Source organism: Meriones unguiculatus, chromosome 16 (assembly GCF_030254825.1).
Source record: "Meriones unguiculatus strain TT.TT164.6M chromosome 16, Bangor_MerUng_6.1, whole genome shotgun sequence".
Classification (NCBI taxonomy): Eukaryota; Metazoa; Chordata; class Mammalia; order Rodentia; family Muridae; genus Meriones; species Meriones unguiculatus.
The window spans coordinates 22,893,065-22,909,084 of record NC_083363.1 but is presented as its reverse complement, the minus strand read 5'-3'; the positions used below and the strand labels follow the sequence as shown (position 1 = coordinate 22,909,084).

Genomic DNA, 16,020 nt, shown 5'->3' with positions numbered 1-16,020 from the left:
AGTTAAGAATAGGATAAGTTGCTGTGAGGTATTAACAGCTCCCTCTGCTTCTGTACAGCTGCTTATCCTATAGGTGAAATGGGCTTTTCATCACAGTATAGCGGGAAAGTAAGAAACAGTGGAGGATTCCATGGGTAATTATAATACACAGTTCTGATATCTGCCTTAAAACCCCTACCACAGGGCTGGAAAGATGGCTCAGAGGTTAAGAGCACCGGCTGTTCTTCCTAAAGGTCCTGAGTTCAATTCCCAGCAACCACATGGTGGCTCACAAACACCTCTGAGGTCTTCTGCCCTGCAGGAACACATGCAGGCAGAATGCTGTATAAATAATAAATAAGTAAATAAAGTTAATCTCTCTTGGCTCTAAGACTTCCATCTTTCTGCTAGCACTGAGAATGAATCCATTTAGTATAAATTTGAGTTGAACCTAAGTCTTTGGTTTCTTCCAGTGGATTCAAATGCCACAATATCAGCACTCAGAAGGCAGAGGCAGGCGGATCTCTGAGTTCAAGACTAGCCTGGTCTGAAGAGCGAATTCCAGGACAGCCAGGGCTGTACAGAGAATTCTGTCTCACAAAAACAAAAATCAACCAAACCAAAAAAAGTAAGGTAACCCTGATTTCCTCAGAATTGTGTTAATTAAAAAAATGTTGTACTATATTTAGTTATTGGGTGGCAGATGCTCTTGCCCTCCCACCACCTGTGTAGACGTTGGAGGACAATTTTCAGGAGTCAGTTCTCTCCTCTCACCATGTGGGCTTGGGGATCAGACTCACAGCTGGTGGCAAGTGCCTGTACCCACTGAGCAATCTGGCTAGAGCATCACAGGCTTGGGTTCCTCCTAGACAAGAAGACGGGAGGAATTAAATAAAGCCTAAAGCCAACGCTGCATGGTGTAGGGTCACGTGCTTAGGTGGTGGTGATGTATCATAAAAGCAGGAAATTATTCTCCCAAGAGTTAGAACAGTACTGACCTCTGGGGCCAACTGTTCTTAGGCTTTAAGGGACTGAGTCAGTCTTTGTTCTATCTTGATCTACCATGTACTCAGTGTAGGGCTCTTTATAAATATGCTTCTCCCTGTATGACAATTAAATTAAAGAAAATTTACTCTCCTCTACATATGTGTTGAAGGCCAGCCTGGGCTACGTAAGCCCTCTCAAAAACAGAAAAAAATCCAAAAACCGGAATTCATGGTCTTTCTGTTATGTGAGCACGCACACACCAAACAATAAACCTCTTAGGAAAAAAAGAAGAAAATGCTTCTCCGTTAGACTTGCTGGAGACCATTGCATCTAGTATATTACAATCCAAAGTGTTGCTTGGGATTTGCAGCTGTCTACCTGCTTTGGGTGGTTGGTTTAAGTTTTTGACGTGGGTTTACCAGGTCCTGAATCAAGGTCTACTTGCTTTTGTCTCAAGGGCGAGTTCTTGGGTTACAGGTGTGTGACACCGCACCCAGCTGGCCTCTTTCAAGTTTTATCTATGGCAAGTCAGGAAGGCAGGAGGAAACATTCCTTTATGTATATAGGCATTTTTTTTTTTTAAAGACAGTCTCTGGTAGCCCAGGCTGGCCTTGAAATCGCTAGTATTTGGGAGAACGAGCTATGTTGTACAGGACTGAAGTCAAACTACCACCGCCTTCAGCCGATTGGCTCGTTCTGTTTACAGAAGATCACAGCTGGGCTGGTTGGCTTGCAGGGAGAACCTTCACAGGCATAACCAGCCTCCCCTTGCAAGCACTTGTTCCGCAATTCTGCCTTAACTACAAGTGGCTTTAGGGAGGAGCCAAGTCAAGGGCGAGTGGAGCTGAGGAGAGATCCTCCTCACTGTTTCAACGTCACACACACCATTCCCCACAGCTCATTGATTCTTCGGCGTGAATGGTGCTGATTTGGAAGAATCATACTTGGTTTGTCCTCGAGATTTTGGGACGATCAGGCATTGTTTACACCTCCCCCAGGAAAGGAATTTTAGCAACAAACACCCCAGGTCATCTTCCACCTCCTAAGATGGTATTTTATAGCTCTACCACACCCGCTTACAAAGTATGACATTTTGTCATTGGGGACAGGGTCTTTCTAGCTAGCCTAGGATGACCTGGGAACCTGGAGCTCCCAGCAATCCTTCTGCCTCCACCTCCTGCGAGAGTGCGGGGATTGGCAGCGCGCACCACCGCACCCAGATTTCAGTGTCTTGTTTTTGAGATCTGGTTTTGAAGCTGAGCCTGGTCCCATCTCCCAAGTGCTGGGATTGCGGCCCCAGCTCTGTTAATTGCAGGAGGTTTTCTAAAACCTGTCGGCCACTCCGGGTTTGTCAAGATCAAAGGAAGCGGTCAAGTGTGTTCCGTGTTCCGTTCACCCATCCAGCCTGCGAGGATGAAAGGTTTGCAGGGGCCTTTAGGCCCCTGCTACATCTACCTCGGCCTGTGCTGCGGTGCCAGAGTCCCTATATCCCCGCCACGCCTTTTTCTCTGACGCTGCGGGGTAGGTCAGGGAGCCGATCCACGGAGACAGGCTCCGCGCGGCCGCGACGCCCTCCCGCCGCCGGGGGCGCTGTGGCGGCGCCCAGCCGGGTCAGACGCGGTGGCCGCCGCGCGCCTGCGGGGAGCTGCCGACCCGACCGGCGAGCCGGTGTCCTCCGCGCACCGCCGCCATGGGTAAGGACAGCGGCCGGGGTAGCCATCCTCCGCTCGGGACGCGCAGTCACGGGGAAGGGGACCAGGGGTCCCCGGGGTCGCCATGGCAACGCGCGGCCGCCCGCATCCCCGCGCCCCGCCCGCGCTGGGGCCTGGCAGCTGGGGACCGCAGACCGGCGGGGACCGGGGCGTCCGGGGACAGGGAGGGATGCCCCAGGCTGGAGGGCGGGAGGCTGGGGAGGGAGGGGAGCGCTGTCACGCCGGGCCCCGGGAGCGCGCCCGCCTGCAGGTCGGGGTGCGGTGGGAGCGGGGCGGCCTCCGGGGTCTGCGGGGGAGCGCCGCGGCCGGCTCCACCGCCGCTGCACAGCGACCCTCCTAGGCTCGTCGGTACAGGCTGTGGTGAACGCTCTTAAAAAGAGAATGGTGCCGATTATGAAACGTCAGGTGGTTTCACTTCGGGGGGCGGGGAGTGTGCGGAGAGGGAGTCACCCCACGGAGTGGAGGAGGTGATGGGGGCAGACCCTTCCCCACCCAGCCTGGCTGGTTTAGATTGCAGAGGATTCGCAGTCAGGAGTCAGCCTAGAGAGCTGAAATTCAAACCAAAATAGAGGACCGGCCACTGGGGACTCTTGTTTTGTTCTTGAGACACGCTCTCTCTAGTTCTGGCTGCCCAGAAGCTTGCTATGTAGACCAGGGTGTCTCCATCTCAGAGTTCCGGTCAAGGGTCTGCCTCATAAATGTTGGGATTAAAGGCGCACCGCCACGCCCGCCCGGAGCTGTGTGGAGATCAGTGCTTTGTTTTTCACATCTCGATTTTGTCGCCTTTGCGGAAGATATTTCTGCCACTTGGAAGTATTCGCAGCGTTGGGAAAACAGCTGATCTTTTTTTGTTTGTTTGTTTGTTTATTTTTTGAGACAGGGTTTCCCTGTAGCTCTGGCTGTCCGGAACGAATTCTGTAGACCAGGCTGGCCTCAAACTCAAAAAGAGATTCACCTGCTTCTGCTTCCTGAGTGCTGGGATTAAAGGCGTGTGCCACCACCGCCCAGCGAAACAGCTGGTTTTTAAAAGTATTTTTAATGGGTGTGTACCTGAGTGTGGGGTTGCCCTGAGGTACTGGGTCGCCTTGGAGCTGGAGTGAAGAGTTGCCACAGGTGTGTGTGTGTGTTTACCCTGGGTCCTCTGAAACAGCAATTCCAGATCTCCACCTGAGCCCCGCTTCCAGCTCACACTAGATTTTTTTTTTTTTTCTGTCTTTCTTCCGATTTGGGAGTTTTGTGTTTTGAGACAGGGTCTCACTATGTAACCCTTGCTGGTCTGGGACCTGCCTCCCACTTGCTGAGATTAAAGGCACAGACTGAGCTGTTTCCTTATTTCCATATTTGTCAGAGTATTTGGATTTATTGTTGGGTTTTATTTATTGTTGTGTTTTCCTGTGATGTTCTAATATCTGATAAGTTTACCTTTTATTTTTTGCCAGCGTATTTGAATTTATTTATTTATCTATCTATTTATTTATTTTTGGCTTTTTAGACAGGGTTTTTCTGTGTACCCTTGGCTGTCCTGGAACTTACTAGGTAGTCCAGGCTGTCCTTGAACTCAAAGATCTGCCTGCCTCTGCCTTCAAAGCTCTGGGATCAGAGGTGTGCACCACCAGTGCGTTGCTAAACTTTTTGAAATAAAGGTGTGTGTGTATGTATGTATGTGTGTATGTATAATGCCCTCAGAGGCAAGAAGAGAGTGCTGGGCCTCCTGGTGCTGGAGTTACAGGTAGTTGTTAACCATTTTAATGGATGCTAGGAACTGACTTTTGGTCCTTTGGAAGAACAGCAGCCTTATTCCTCCTTGGAAATCACTGGACCGCACCCACCCATTAGCCACCATTTGCAAGACCCTCAGACCCATGGTTTAGCTTTCTAAGCTTAGCCACAGAAAATCATTTTACTTTAAGATGTGTGCAGTTGTCAGAGGTGGTGGCACATGCCTCTTAATCCCAGCACTCAGGGAGGCAGAGGCAGGCAGATCTCTGTGAGTTCCAGGACAGCCAAGGCTACACAGAGAAACCCTGTCTCGAAAAAAAGAATGTAGTAGATGCGCAAGTGTGCCTTGGCTGGTAATTGATGTTCTCAGGAGGAGCACAGGTGGTCAGGCCTGTAGTCCCCTCGGAGCCTTCTTGCCAGCCCAGAGAGCAACATTCTCTGTGTGGAATTTTTTTTAATATATATTTTATTTATTTATTATGTATACAATGTTCTATCTGCATATACACTTACATGCCAGAAGAAGACACTAGATCTTATTATAGATGGTTGTGAGCCACCATGTGGTTGCTGGGAATTGAACTCAGGATGTCTGGAAGAGCAGGCAGTGCTCTTAACCCCTGAGCCATCTCTCCAGCCCTCTGTGTGGAATCTTAAGGATAGTTCATATGCACTGGCTGCAGTGGGCATGGCATTTTGCTTCAGCTTGTGAGAGAGAAATAAAGAGGTTGTGCCATAGTACCTTGGCCTGGGAGATGGCCAATTGTCAACCACAGAAAAGCCAACTGTTGGTTTCCAGGAGAAGGGACAGATTGGTGTCCTTGTCATTTTTGTCCTGCCCTGGGAATGATGTTGAACTTCCTTGTATTTTTTTCAGCTACAAAAGACCCCACGGCTGTGGAGAGAGCCAACTTGTTAAACATGGCTAAGCTGAGCATCAAAGGGCTCATTGAGTCTGCCCTGAGCTTTGGCCGCACACTGGACTCTGATTATCCCCCTCTGCAACAGTTCTTTGTGGTGATGGAACACTGTCTGAAACACGGCCTTAAAGGTATGAGACTCCCCAAAGCGATCCCCCTCCCGGCCCCTCTCTTTCACCCCATCTTTGAGAAATAGCTTTGAGGCCGTAGCTACTCTTGTTTTGCTCTTTAAATACTGAATGCTGGGCCAGAGGTGTGGCTTCATGTGACCTGGAAGGCCTAAATTTGATCTTTGGAACCCCAGGTTAAGGTGAAGAGAGATAGAACCTTGTGAGGTTCTTTTGGCCATGTCACACCCCCACATACATCACACAATAATAATGAAACAAAACACTGAATTGTGTTTTTAGGATAAAGTGTTACTATTGTGTTTCCTAGTAGATGATCTAGAAAAAATTTAACAATTGGTGAAAAACATGCTTGATCATTGCCATTTGGGCTTGCTTCCCCACCCCCTTCCTGGTGCAGGATCCTGAAGGTGGGGCAGGAACAGCAGGGAGTGATGAAGACCTCGGGCTATGGGTGAGGTGGTGAGCGAGACCAGAACAGACACTTGGGAAGCAGGCTTCCCTGAGCAGCTTGTTCAGTTGGGGGGAGCAAAGTCTGTTTGAACCTTTGGTGAGTGGGCAGAGGCTTCTGGGGGTGAGTGTCCGTAGCTGGCTGGGGCTGAGGTGCTGAGGAGGCCTTATTTGAACAGAGAGGAATGCCAGGTGCTTGCTCGACATGACCTTATAAGGAGAGGGGACGGTTAACCTGGCTGACCTCCTCTGGTGTGGGCAAACATGGGGGGTGCAGGACTTTGTGCACCTAGGCCCAGGGCAGGGGAGGGAGTGGTCCTTATGCCTGCTGCTCTAAAGAAGAGATTTCCAGGGCTGGAAAAGACTTCACCCCACTCCTGCTCCGGACCAGCTCCTCCCGGTTTCACAGTACTCCAGCCCCACAGATTATTATTTTATTATTATTATTAATTATTTGAAATAGTACTGTATAATCCTGACTGGCCTTGAACTCACCACCGCCAGAAAAATATGACATTTTAATTTATGTGTAGAGTCTCCTCATTTCTTAGGCCAGCCAGTGGTGGCACACGCCTTTAATCCCAGCACTCAGGAAGGTAGAGGCAGGCAGATCTCTGTGAGTTCATTCGAGGTCAGCCTGGTCTACAAAGTGAGTCCAGGACATCCAGGGCTGTACAGAGAAATCCTGTCTCGAAAAAAAAAATAACAACAAAATTATTAAATTACAAAATTACTTTATTTACACACGCATGCACACAGACATAAAGGTCAGAGGGTAACTTGCAGAAGGCAAGTGCCTTTATCCACTGAGCCATCTCACCAGCCTTAGCTTTCTTTTGAAAATGAAACTGTTCAGGCATGGTGGCACAGGCCTTTAACCCCAGCACTCAAGGAGGCAGAGGCAGGAGGACTGCTGTGAGTTCAAGGCACTCCAGGTCTACAAATCAAGTCCAGGACCAGCCAAGGCTACACCGAGAAACCCTGCTTTAGAACTCTCCCTACATTCCCCAACAACAACAACAACAAAAAAAAAAAAAAAAAAAGAAAAGAAAAAAAAGAAAATGAAACTGAGTGGTGATGCTGGCATGAAATCATTAATAGTCTGATTCCTGTTGAAGAAATAAAGTAGATGACTGAAATGTCTCAGCATGGGGATGTGCATGGAGAAGTGTCCTCTTAACCAGGTTGCTATAGAAACAAGTCATCCTAGAAAGGATGATCCTCTGCTATGCAGGTCATATTTTGTGGTTTTTGAAGGTCTCTGTGTAGCCTGAACTCATTACATAGACCAGCTGGCTTCCAGTTCACAGACGTCCACTCCTCTGCCTCCCCAGCACTGGGCTTAAAGGTATGCTCCATCATGCTGGGGGTAGTTTTGTTTTGAGACAGGGAACTAGCAAATATCCCCGACTGGCCTGGTACTTGCCATGTAGCCTTGCACCCGTTTCCCAAAGGCTGAGATGGTGGGTGCCTTCTCTGGGCAGAGGGCAGAGAGCTTTATCAAGGGATCATGCGACTTAATACTATGTTAGGAGTAAAACACAAGACAGCGGGCTGGGGAGATGGCTCAGTTTAAGGGCTGAGTTTGATCCCTACTACCGAAATGCCTAGTACCCCATATGCAGAAAGCTAGAAGGAAGGATCCCGTATGCAGGCATCCCTGAACTGGAGAGGTAGAGGCAGCAGGGTCCATGGAGCTCAGCTGGCTCAGGTGATGATCCATTGGTCCCATGGGGAGACCCTGCCTCAAAACGATGGCTCTTGAGGACGCCACCCAAAGCTGGCCTCTGGTGGCTTCCACTGCGCAAGCAGGCACACACAAAACAAAATAAGATGACACACCTGGCTGTTCAGTATTTAGCTTTTAAATATATACTGGATAATAACAGTTCTTATACTTAAAATAACAATTAAGCCTGGCATGATAGCACATGGCTGTAATCCCAGCATGTGCAAGGCAGAGGCAGGAAGATGAGGTATTTAGGGCCATTTCAGCTACAGAACAAGTTTGAGGCCATCGTGTGTTGGCTGAAGCATTTGTGGTGGTCAACTTCAATCCCAGCACTAGGAAGGCAGAGGCAGGCAGATCTCTGAGTTTGAGGCTAGCCTGGTCTACATAGGGAGTTCTGGGAAACCAGGATGACATAATGAGACCCTGTTTAAAAAAATAATGTGTGGGGCTAGAGAGATGGCTCAGAGGTTAAGAGCACTGACTGTTCTTCCAGAGATCCTGAGTTCAATTCCCAGCAACCACATGTATAATGCAACAATGTATAATGAGATCTGGTGCCCTCTTTTGGCATGCAGGCAAAACACTGTATAAATAACAAATCTTTTAAAAATAGCACATACATATGTGTGTATATATATATATAAGTATTCACACCTGGGGCTGGGGGTGCAGTTTTGATCTCTCACTCATATGATCAGTGACTGTGTGGAGGGCTAAGGGTTCTACCCCAGGCCTGGGTGTGCCGCTCAGTTGATAGAGTGCAGGCTTACCCTGCGTGCTTTGATCCCCAGCACTGACTGCATAAACTGGCCTTGGGGCGCCTATCTGTAATTCCGGCACTTGGGAGGTGGAGGCAGGAGCATTAGACATAGACAGCCATCTTCAGCTACCTCCCAGGAGACCCCCTCTCTAGAGCTAAGACTGTTCCCAACATTTTCCAACGTTTGTACCAAGAGCTGGGAATATGTCTGGGAACATGTTCTAGGATGCTTCTCCACTCCCACCCCCAGACAGGGTTTCTCTGTGTAGCCCAGGCTGTCCTAGAACTGACTATGTAGATCAGGCTGGCCTTGAACTCACCGAGATCTGCTGCCTCTGCCTCCTGAGTGCTGGAGCTAAAGGTGTGCTCCACCACTGCCCTGCTGGCCAAGCTTTCTTGAGAAGTTGCAGGCAATAGGGATTTGTGAAGGCTTAGGTAGCGTAGCAGCTGCCCGTGGGTGGGAGCCTCTGCTTCGTCACGGCTCCCGCCCATTGTCTGTCTAAAGTACGTTCCTCTGTGGGCGCGTGTTCTGTGTGGATGATGTGTTCTATATTACCATGGCTGTTCTGTAATTCTGAAAGTCAGGCAGTCTCCTGCCCCACCTTCCTTGTAGCTGGGACCATAGATGCATGTCACCAAGCCCAGCTTCCAGATACCTTACAGAATGTTTTTATTTTCTAAATTATGGGCCAGAGCTACAGAGTAAGACCCTGTATTGAAAAATTAAAAAATAAATTGTGTGTGTGTGTGTGTGTGTGTGTAGGGCTGTGTGTGAGTGCAGGTGGCCATGGAGACCTGGAACTTACTGAATTACAGGTGGTTGGAAGCTGAACTCAGGCCCTTTGCTGGATCCGTGTGTGCTCTTGACTCCAGAGCCACCTCTCCATCCCCACCCCCAATACTGAAATTATAGTTTTGTATGTGTGTATGTATGTGTCTCTATGCTATGTATATACAGTTGCCCAAGGATGCCAGAAGAGGGCGTCTGAGCCCCCAGAGCAGGAGTTAGCATCAGTGGGAACCCTCCTGGCCTGAATTACAAACTCCAGAGGAACAGCAAGGGCTCCTTACTGCTAAGCCATGTGCCTAGCCTACAGATACTCGTAAAAAGAAGTTTTTAAATTTGTTTTTTAATTATGTGTGTCTGTGTGTGTGTACGTGTTCATGAATGCAGGTCATCGTGGGCCTAAGGCCTTAGGTCCCTTGGAGCTGGGGTTACAGGCAGCTGTGTGAGCTGGGTCAGGTCTCTGGGAGAGCAGTATATTCTCGTAACCCTGGAGCCATCTTGTCAGCCCGTCTCACAGGAAATTAGCAGTTATGTGCCAAGGTGTGAGTGTGTGTGGGTCAGAGGACAACTCACAGGAAGCGTTGTGTGGCCTGGGGATCAAATTCTGGTGTCAAGCTCACAGGTGGTGACTTTACCCAGAGCCATCTCCAGCCTGCTCCTCTTGATCTCTCTCTCTGTAGATCTATAATGGCAGTGATAAAAATCTTTCTTCTCTCCTAGATTGCTAACTTGGAATTTGATGATCATGGCAAATAGTTGAACCTTCAGTTATATTCAGGTTTATTATCCTTTATTTCGTAAGCAGTGAATTACAGACTGTGGTGACAGGGTTATCGCAGTGCATCATTCTAAAGCTGCTTTGTGATTTCTCTCTCCACAATCAAGGTGCTCTTGGCGGCTCTCCTTTCTTAGGTAATGCTTGTGATAGCCACTTTGTATCTGCAGGTTTTGACTATTAAGAAAAAAAATGTTAGTATGACCTGGAGAGGACAGGAGCTCCACAAGGACCAAATACATCAGGGCACAAAGGTCCTCTATGATACTTTCTCCAATCAAGGACCATGTATGGATATAACCTAGAACCCCTGCTTGGACATAGCCCATGGCAGCTCAATATCCAAGTGGGTTACCCTAGTAAGGGGAACAAGGACTATTTCTGACATGAATTCAATGGCTGGCTCTTTGACCTTGCCCCCCACCCCGACCTGAGGGAGGAGCAGCCTTGCTAGGACACAGAGAAGGACAATGCAGCCAGTCCTGATGAGACCTGATAAACTAGGGTCAGATGGAAGGGGAGGAGGACCACCCCTATCAGTGGACTTGGAAAGGGGCAGGAAGGAGATGAGGGAGGGAGGGTGAGATTGGGAGGGAATGAGGGAGGGGGCTACAGCTGGATACAAAGTAAAAAACCTGTGATTAATATAAAAAAATAAAAATAAAAAAAGAAAAGAAAATGGGGCCAAGTGTAGTGGCACACACCTTTAATCCTAGTACTTGGAAGGCAGAAGCAGGCTGATCTCTGTGAGTTCAAGTCCAGTCTGGTCTACAGGAGAGTTCCAGGACAGCCAGGGCTTGTTACACAGAGAAACCCTGTCTCAAAAACCAACCAAACAACCAAATAAAAAGATGTGTGTGTGTGTCTTTTTAATTTTATTTTAATGACTGCATGTTTGTTTGCTGCCTGCATGCAGTGTCCAAGGAGACCAGAAGGATACATATTATTCCCTGGAGCCACCTGTAAAGTTGTTGAGACCCAAACCTTTGTCTTCAGCAGCCTGAGATGGGGTCTCTCACATGAGCACTTGCTGTATAACTGAGGATGATCTTGAACTGTTGACAGGGTTTCTCTATGTAGCCTTGGCTGTCCTGGGCTTGCTTTGTAGACCAGGCTGGCCTCACAAAGATCTGGCTGTGTCTGCCTCCCAGAGTGCTGGGACTACAGGTGTGCACCACCATACCCAGCTGCCGCCTTTCCTTTCTATTGAGACAGGATGTCACTTAGGCAGGCCTTAAACTCTGATCCTCCTGCCTCAGCCTCTCATAATGCTGAGATTATAGGTGTGTGTGTGTGTGTTACTTGCACACTCTGTGCACACAGAGGCCAGAGCAGGACAGTGAGTGTCTTTCTGTCACCCTCTGCCCTGCAGTCTTGAGACAGGCTCTCTCACTGAACCAGAAACTCTAGTCTCACTAGGGCAGGCTAGCTAGCGGACCCCAGGGCTGCCCATCTCCACCCTCCAGGGCCGGGATCACAGGCACACGTGCAGCCGTGCTCAGCCTGTTGAGGTCACCTAGCTTGAAGAGTAGGCATTGTCAGCCACTGGCCCGTCTCCCTTCAGACCTGTAACCATCATAAGTTGGAATTGCACGTTATTTTTTTTCCAGTGAGAAAATCATTTCTGAGCTATAACAAGACTATCTGGGGCCCTCTGGAGCTGGTGGAAAAGCTGTACCCAGAAGCAGAGGAAATCGGAGCCAGTGTCCGGGACCTGCCTGGTCTTAAGTAAGTATGGCCGTCCATTCCCAGAAGTCTGTCTGCCGGCTTCTCCATACCCACAGGCGGCTTTACCACCCTGCAGCCCAGATGCTGCTTCTGCTTTCTCATGCGACAGCCATGTCCACTGTTCTAGCTGAGCTCACACTGTTTCCTTCATGAGCTTTTCCTGAGTCCCTTTATCAAGAATTAGCCACAGAGAAGACCAGTAAGGAGGCTGAAGCAGGCGGATCTCTGTAAGTTCAGGGCTAGCCTGATTTACATAGAGATTTCCAGGCCAGCCAGGACCACATTGTAAATCTCTGTCTCAAAAAAAAAAAAATAATAATAATAATAATAATAATCAGGTAGTGATGCCACATACCTTTAGTAACAGTACTCAAGAGACAGAGGCAGGCAGATCTTTGTGAGTTCTAGGGCAGCCTGGTCTACAGGGAGAGTTTAGCTAGAGCTGTACACCCTATCTGGAAAAACCCTGTCTAGAAAAAAGAAAAGCCAGAGAGCCAGTGCATTCTAGCTCAGAAATCATAAATGTTGAAAGTTTTTTTCAAGTTAGAAATTGTTTTTGTTGTTGTGTGTGTGTTTGTTTTTGAGACAGGGTTTCTCTGTGTAGCCCTGACTATCCTGGATTCACTTTGTAGACCAGGCTGCCCTCCAACTCACAGAGATCTGCCTGCCTCTGCTGGGATTAAAGCATGTGCTACCATTGCCTGGCTCCACCATTTTTTTTAGCTTTTACATTTTGTTATGTTTGTGTGTGTGTGTGTGTGTGTGTGTGTGTGTGTGTATGAGTGCACTCGTGTGTGGTGTATGTGTGTGTGTGTGTGATGTGTGTGTGTGGGAGTGAGGTTATCATGTACACATGGAGGTTAGAGGGTGTCATCCAGGGTCAGTCTCCTTACTGTGGGATCTGAGCTGGAACTGAGGACACAGGCTTGTTCAGCAACCATCTTTTTGTTTGTTTGTTTTCGAGACAGGGATTCTCTGGGTAGCCTTGGCTGTCCTGGACTCACTTTATAGACCAGGCTGGCCTCGAACTCACAGAGATCCCCCTGCTCTGACTCCGTAAGTGCTGGGATCAGAGGTGCGTGCCACTGCGCCCAGCTGGCAAACACTAACCACTGAGCCATCTCAACTTACTCCTTATAAATAAGATTACATAGTTGAGTTAAAGGTGTGACACACACCTTGAGTCCCAGCACTCTGGAGGCAGAGGCAGAGGCAGGTGGAGCTCTGTGAGTTCAAAATGCCAGCCTGGTGTACAGAGTGAGTTTCAGACAGCCAGCGCTACACAGAGACACCCTGTCTCACTACTTAAAAAAAAAAAAAAAAAAAAAAAAGGGAGATGATGCAGTTGCTTTTTTCCCCAAACATTTATGTCTGTGTGCACTTATGTGTGTGCGTGTGTGTTAGCATGCATGCATGTGCCATGATGTAGGAGTGAAGGCTCACCCCTCTTACAGAAGTCATACCTCTTACAGAAGTCATATTCTAGAAATTTCTTTCTTCCAAAGCATACAGTGGTACTTAATAACTTGGGGCTGGAAAGGTGGCTCATCTCTTTGAGAGGACAAGGGTTTGATTTCCCAGGGCTGCTCACAACTGTTTATATGCCCAGGGGATCCAGTGCCCTCTTCTGGCCAGTGCAGGCACTGCATGCACACAGGTGCACGGAAAACACCCACACACTTAAAATGAAGTTTACAGGCTAGCATAAGGACCAGGGAGATGGCTCAGAGGACAAAGTGCCTAACTACCAGATGTGAAAATCTGCGTTTGTACCCTCAGAACCCAAGTAAGCACTGTGTGAGGGGGCAGACAAGCAAACCTAGAAACACTCAACTGCACAGCACAGTTCAGGCTCAGTGAGAGGCCGTGTCCAAAAACAAAGTGGAGAAGCAATAGAGGAAGGACAGCTCAACACCAGTCTTTGGTTTCTTGGTGGCAAGAGCACAGATGTGCATGCGTTGGCTTCTGAAGATGAAAGCAAAAGCTTGATAAAGTGCCTTTGTCTTTGTCAGCGTTTACTTCAGCAGATGCCGAGCGAGTGGCCAGTGGTTTTAGCGTGAAGGCCGTTTTCTAACCCAGTGGTCCTCCTTTCCAGGACTCCCCTGGGTCGTGCTAGAGCGTGGCTCCGATTAGCCCTCATGCAAAAAAAAATGGCCGATTACCTGCGTTGCTTAATTATCCAGAGGGAGCTCCTGAGGTCAGTATTACTAAGTCATGTCCATTTTTTAATTTTGTTTATATCGTGTCATCCGTAAAGAAGAGGGGAGAGAGCTATGAAATACATAACATAAACTGTAGGGCAAAATGAGAACACAGAGGATACGGCAGGGACACGACACAAGTGAAAAGCTAGCCCGCGACACACACCATTAGCTTCTTATCGCCCAGCAGGGGGCAGCTGAACTGTGTTCCGGGTTGACTCCCTTCCTCTGAATTACAATTTTGTGGATACAAATTTGCATTGGGACTTGGGGGTTTAACTGAATATTTCTTCGTAAGCTCTCTGGCGTCCACATGAATGCTTCAGCTATATCGCAGCATTGTTTAACCGAAGGTCAAGTGCTGAAGAGCAGCTCAGTCAGTCTTCAAAGGGAGTGGGCCCACAGCTGGGGACATGCTCAGCAGGTAACAGCAGTGGCAGCGCTTCTAGAAAACCTGGGTTAGTTCCCAGGAGCCACAGTGGCAGCTTATAAGTGTCTGTCACACCAGACAGGGGGTCCGATGGCTTCTTACGGCCTCCGTAGGCCGCATGTGGCACACACAGACATGTATAGGCAAAACACTCACACGTATAAAATAATAAAAAAAAATTAAAAAATTCATGGTCTAACTTTCTGCCCAGGCTGGCCTTGAACTCATAGCAGTTCTCCCGTCTCGGCCTCCTTAGTACTGGGGATTTGATGCCCAGCCTCACCCTTTTTCCTTTTCCCTCAAAATGTCCTCCTCTCCTGTCTCCTTCAGCCCTTTTAGTTTTTTGTGTAGACACTGAGCCTTTTTGCAGGTTAAGTGTTGAGAACGTAGTTTAGGCACGTAGGTCATTTCCACGTCTACACGGTGGAAGATGAGGGAGGTGAGGCGTGAGCTCGGTCTGACGACGGTCCCTGTTCTGATGTCCCCAGTGAGTTCTATGAGTACCACGCCCTGATGATGGAGGAGGAGGGGGTCGTGATTGTCGGGCTGCTGGTTGGCCTGAACGTGATCGACGCCAACCTGTGTGTGAAGGGGGAGGATCTAGACTCCCAGGTGAGTGAACGTGTAATGCAAGTGAGTTTGTTTCCACCGCACACAGTTCTTCCTGGGTCCTGGAGGCTCCAGGTTGTACACAGTGCTGTGAAACACTTAGAGAAAGCGCTTGCGTGCTAGACAAACACCTGATAGAAACAGCAGAAGTATTAGTTACTTTTCTGTTGTGAGGAAATGCCATGCCCAAAAAGCAACTTACCAAAACAAGTTTGTCCTGGCTTAGAGTTTCCGTTGCTGTGAGGAGACACCATGACCACAGCAACTCTTATAAAGGAAGACGTTTACTTGGGGCTGGCTCACAGCTTCAGAGGTTTAGTCGTTTATCAGCATGGCGGGAGGCATGGCAGCACACAGGCAGACATGGTGCTGGAGGGGGAGCTGAGAGTTCTACAGCTTGATCCGCAGGCAGCAAGGAGGAGCCTGTGTGACTGGGCCCAGCATATATAGCCTCAAAGCCCACCCCCACAGTGACACACTTCCTCCAACGAGGCCACACCCCCTAAAAGTGACACTCCTATGGTCCAAGCATTCAAACACTTGAGACTATGAGGGCCAAACCTATTCCAGCTACCGCAGTGGGGAAGGCACGGCATGCCCACAGGAACAGGAAGCCTGCTGGTCAAGCAGAGGGAGAGGACAGGAAATTTAGCTATAAACCCTGAAAGCTTACCTCTGATGGAGTTCCTTCCAGCAAGGCTGTACCACCTCGAGGAGCCATAACCTCCCCACACAGTGACAGCAGGTGGGACCAAGTGCTGAAATACATGACCCTGTGGGAGGCACTTGTCACTGACAAAGGGAAAGGGTTTATTTGGGCTCGTGTTTTGGAGGTTTTTGGAGCATTATGGCAGAGAGGGTGGCTAGAAAGCCCAGAGTAGCAGGCAAGGCCCAGGAGAGGTGTGTCCTGCAGTGGCCTCCTCCAGCCAGGACCCCCTGCCACTTCTCCTGGCCGCCTGTAGCCTGTATAGGTTTTAAACCTGAATAAGGAGGCCAGAGCCACCAGGACCTAAATAAACATCCCTGGGGTGCACTGCTAGACACACCTAGACACGTGCTTCCCTCACCCCAGTCTCTCAAGACGGCCCATCTCAGCAGACCTG

The 16,020-nt window shown here is 49.0% G+C and overlaps 1 protein-coding gene across 6 annotated transcripts in view; it reads left to right on the top strand.

Annotated features, from left to right (window-relative positions):
• The first annotated feature begins 2,522 nt into the window (after nt 1-2,522).
• The window catches only part of Rufy2 (RUN and FYVE domain containing 2), a 34,224-nt gene continuing 20,726 nt past the window's right edge, over nt 2,523-16,020 (top strand). For 4 of the 6 annotated variants that reach the window (XR_009586754.1, XM_060369435.1, XM_021651458.2 and 1 more), the window contains exons 1-5: nt 2,548-2,660; nt 5,275-5,448; nt 11,560-11,677; nt 13,773-13,874; nt 14,797-14,920. Coding sequence is in view for 5 of the 6 variants with exons in the window: in XM_060369435.1 (XP_060225418.1) it covers nt 2,657-2,660; nt 5,275-5,448; nt 11,560-11,677; nt 13,773-13,874; nt 14,797-14,920 (522 nt within the window). In the remaining variant the exon portion in view is untranslated. Of the gene's footprint in view, nt 2,661-2,935; nt 3,084-5,274; nt 5,449-11,559; nt 11,678-13,772; nt 13,875-14,796; nt 14,921-16,020 lie in introns of those variants that run through there. The other 2 variants (XM_021651457.2, XM_060369436.1) reach the window with 2 other exon arrangements.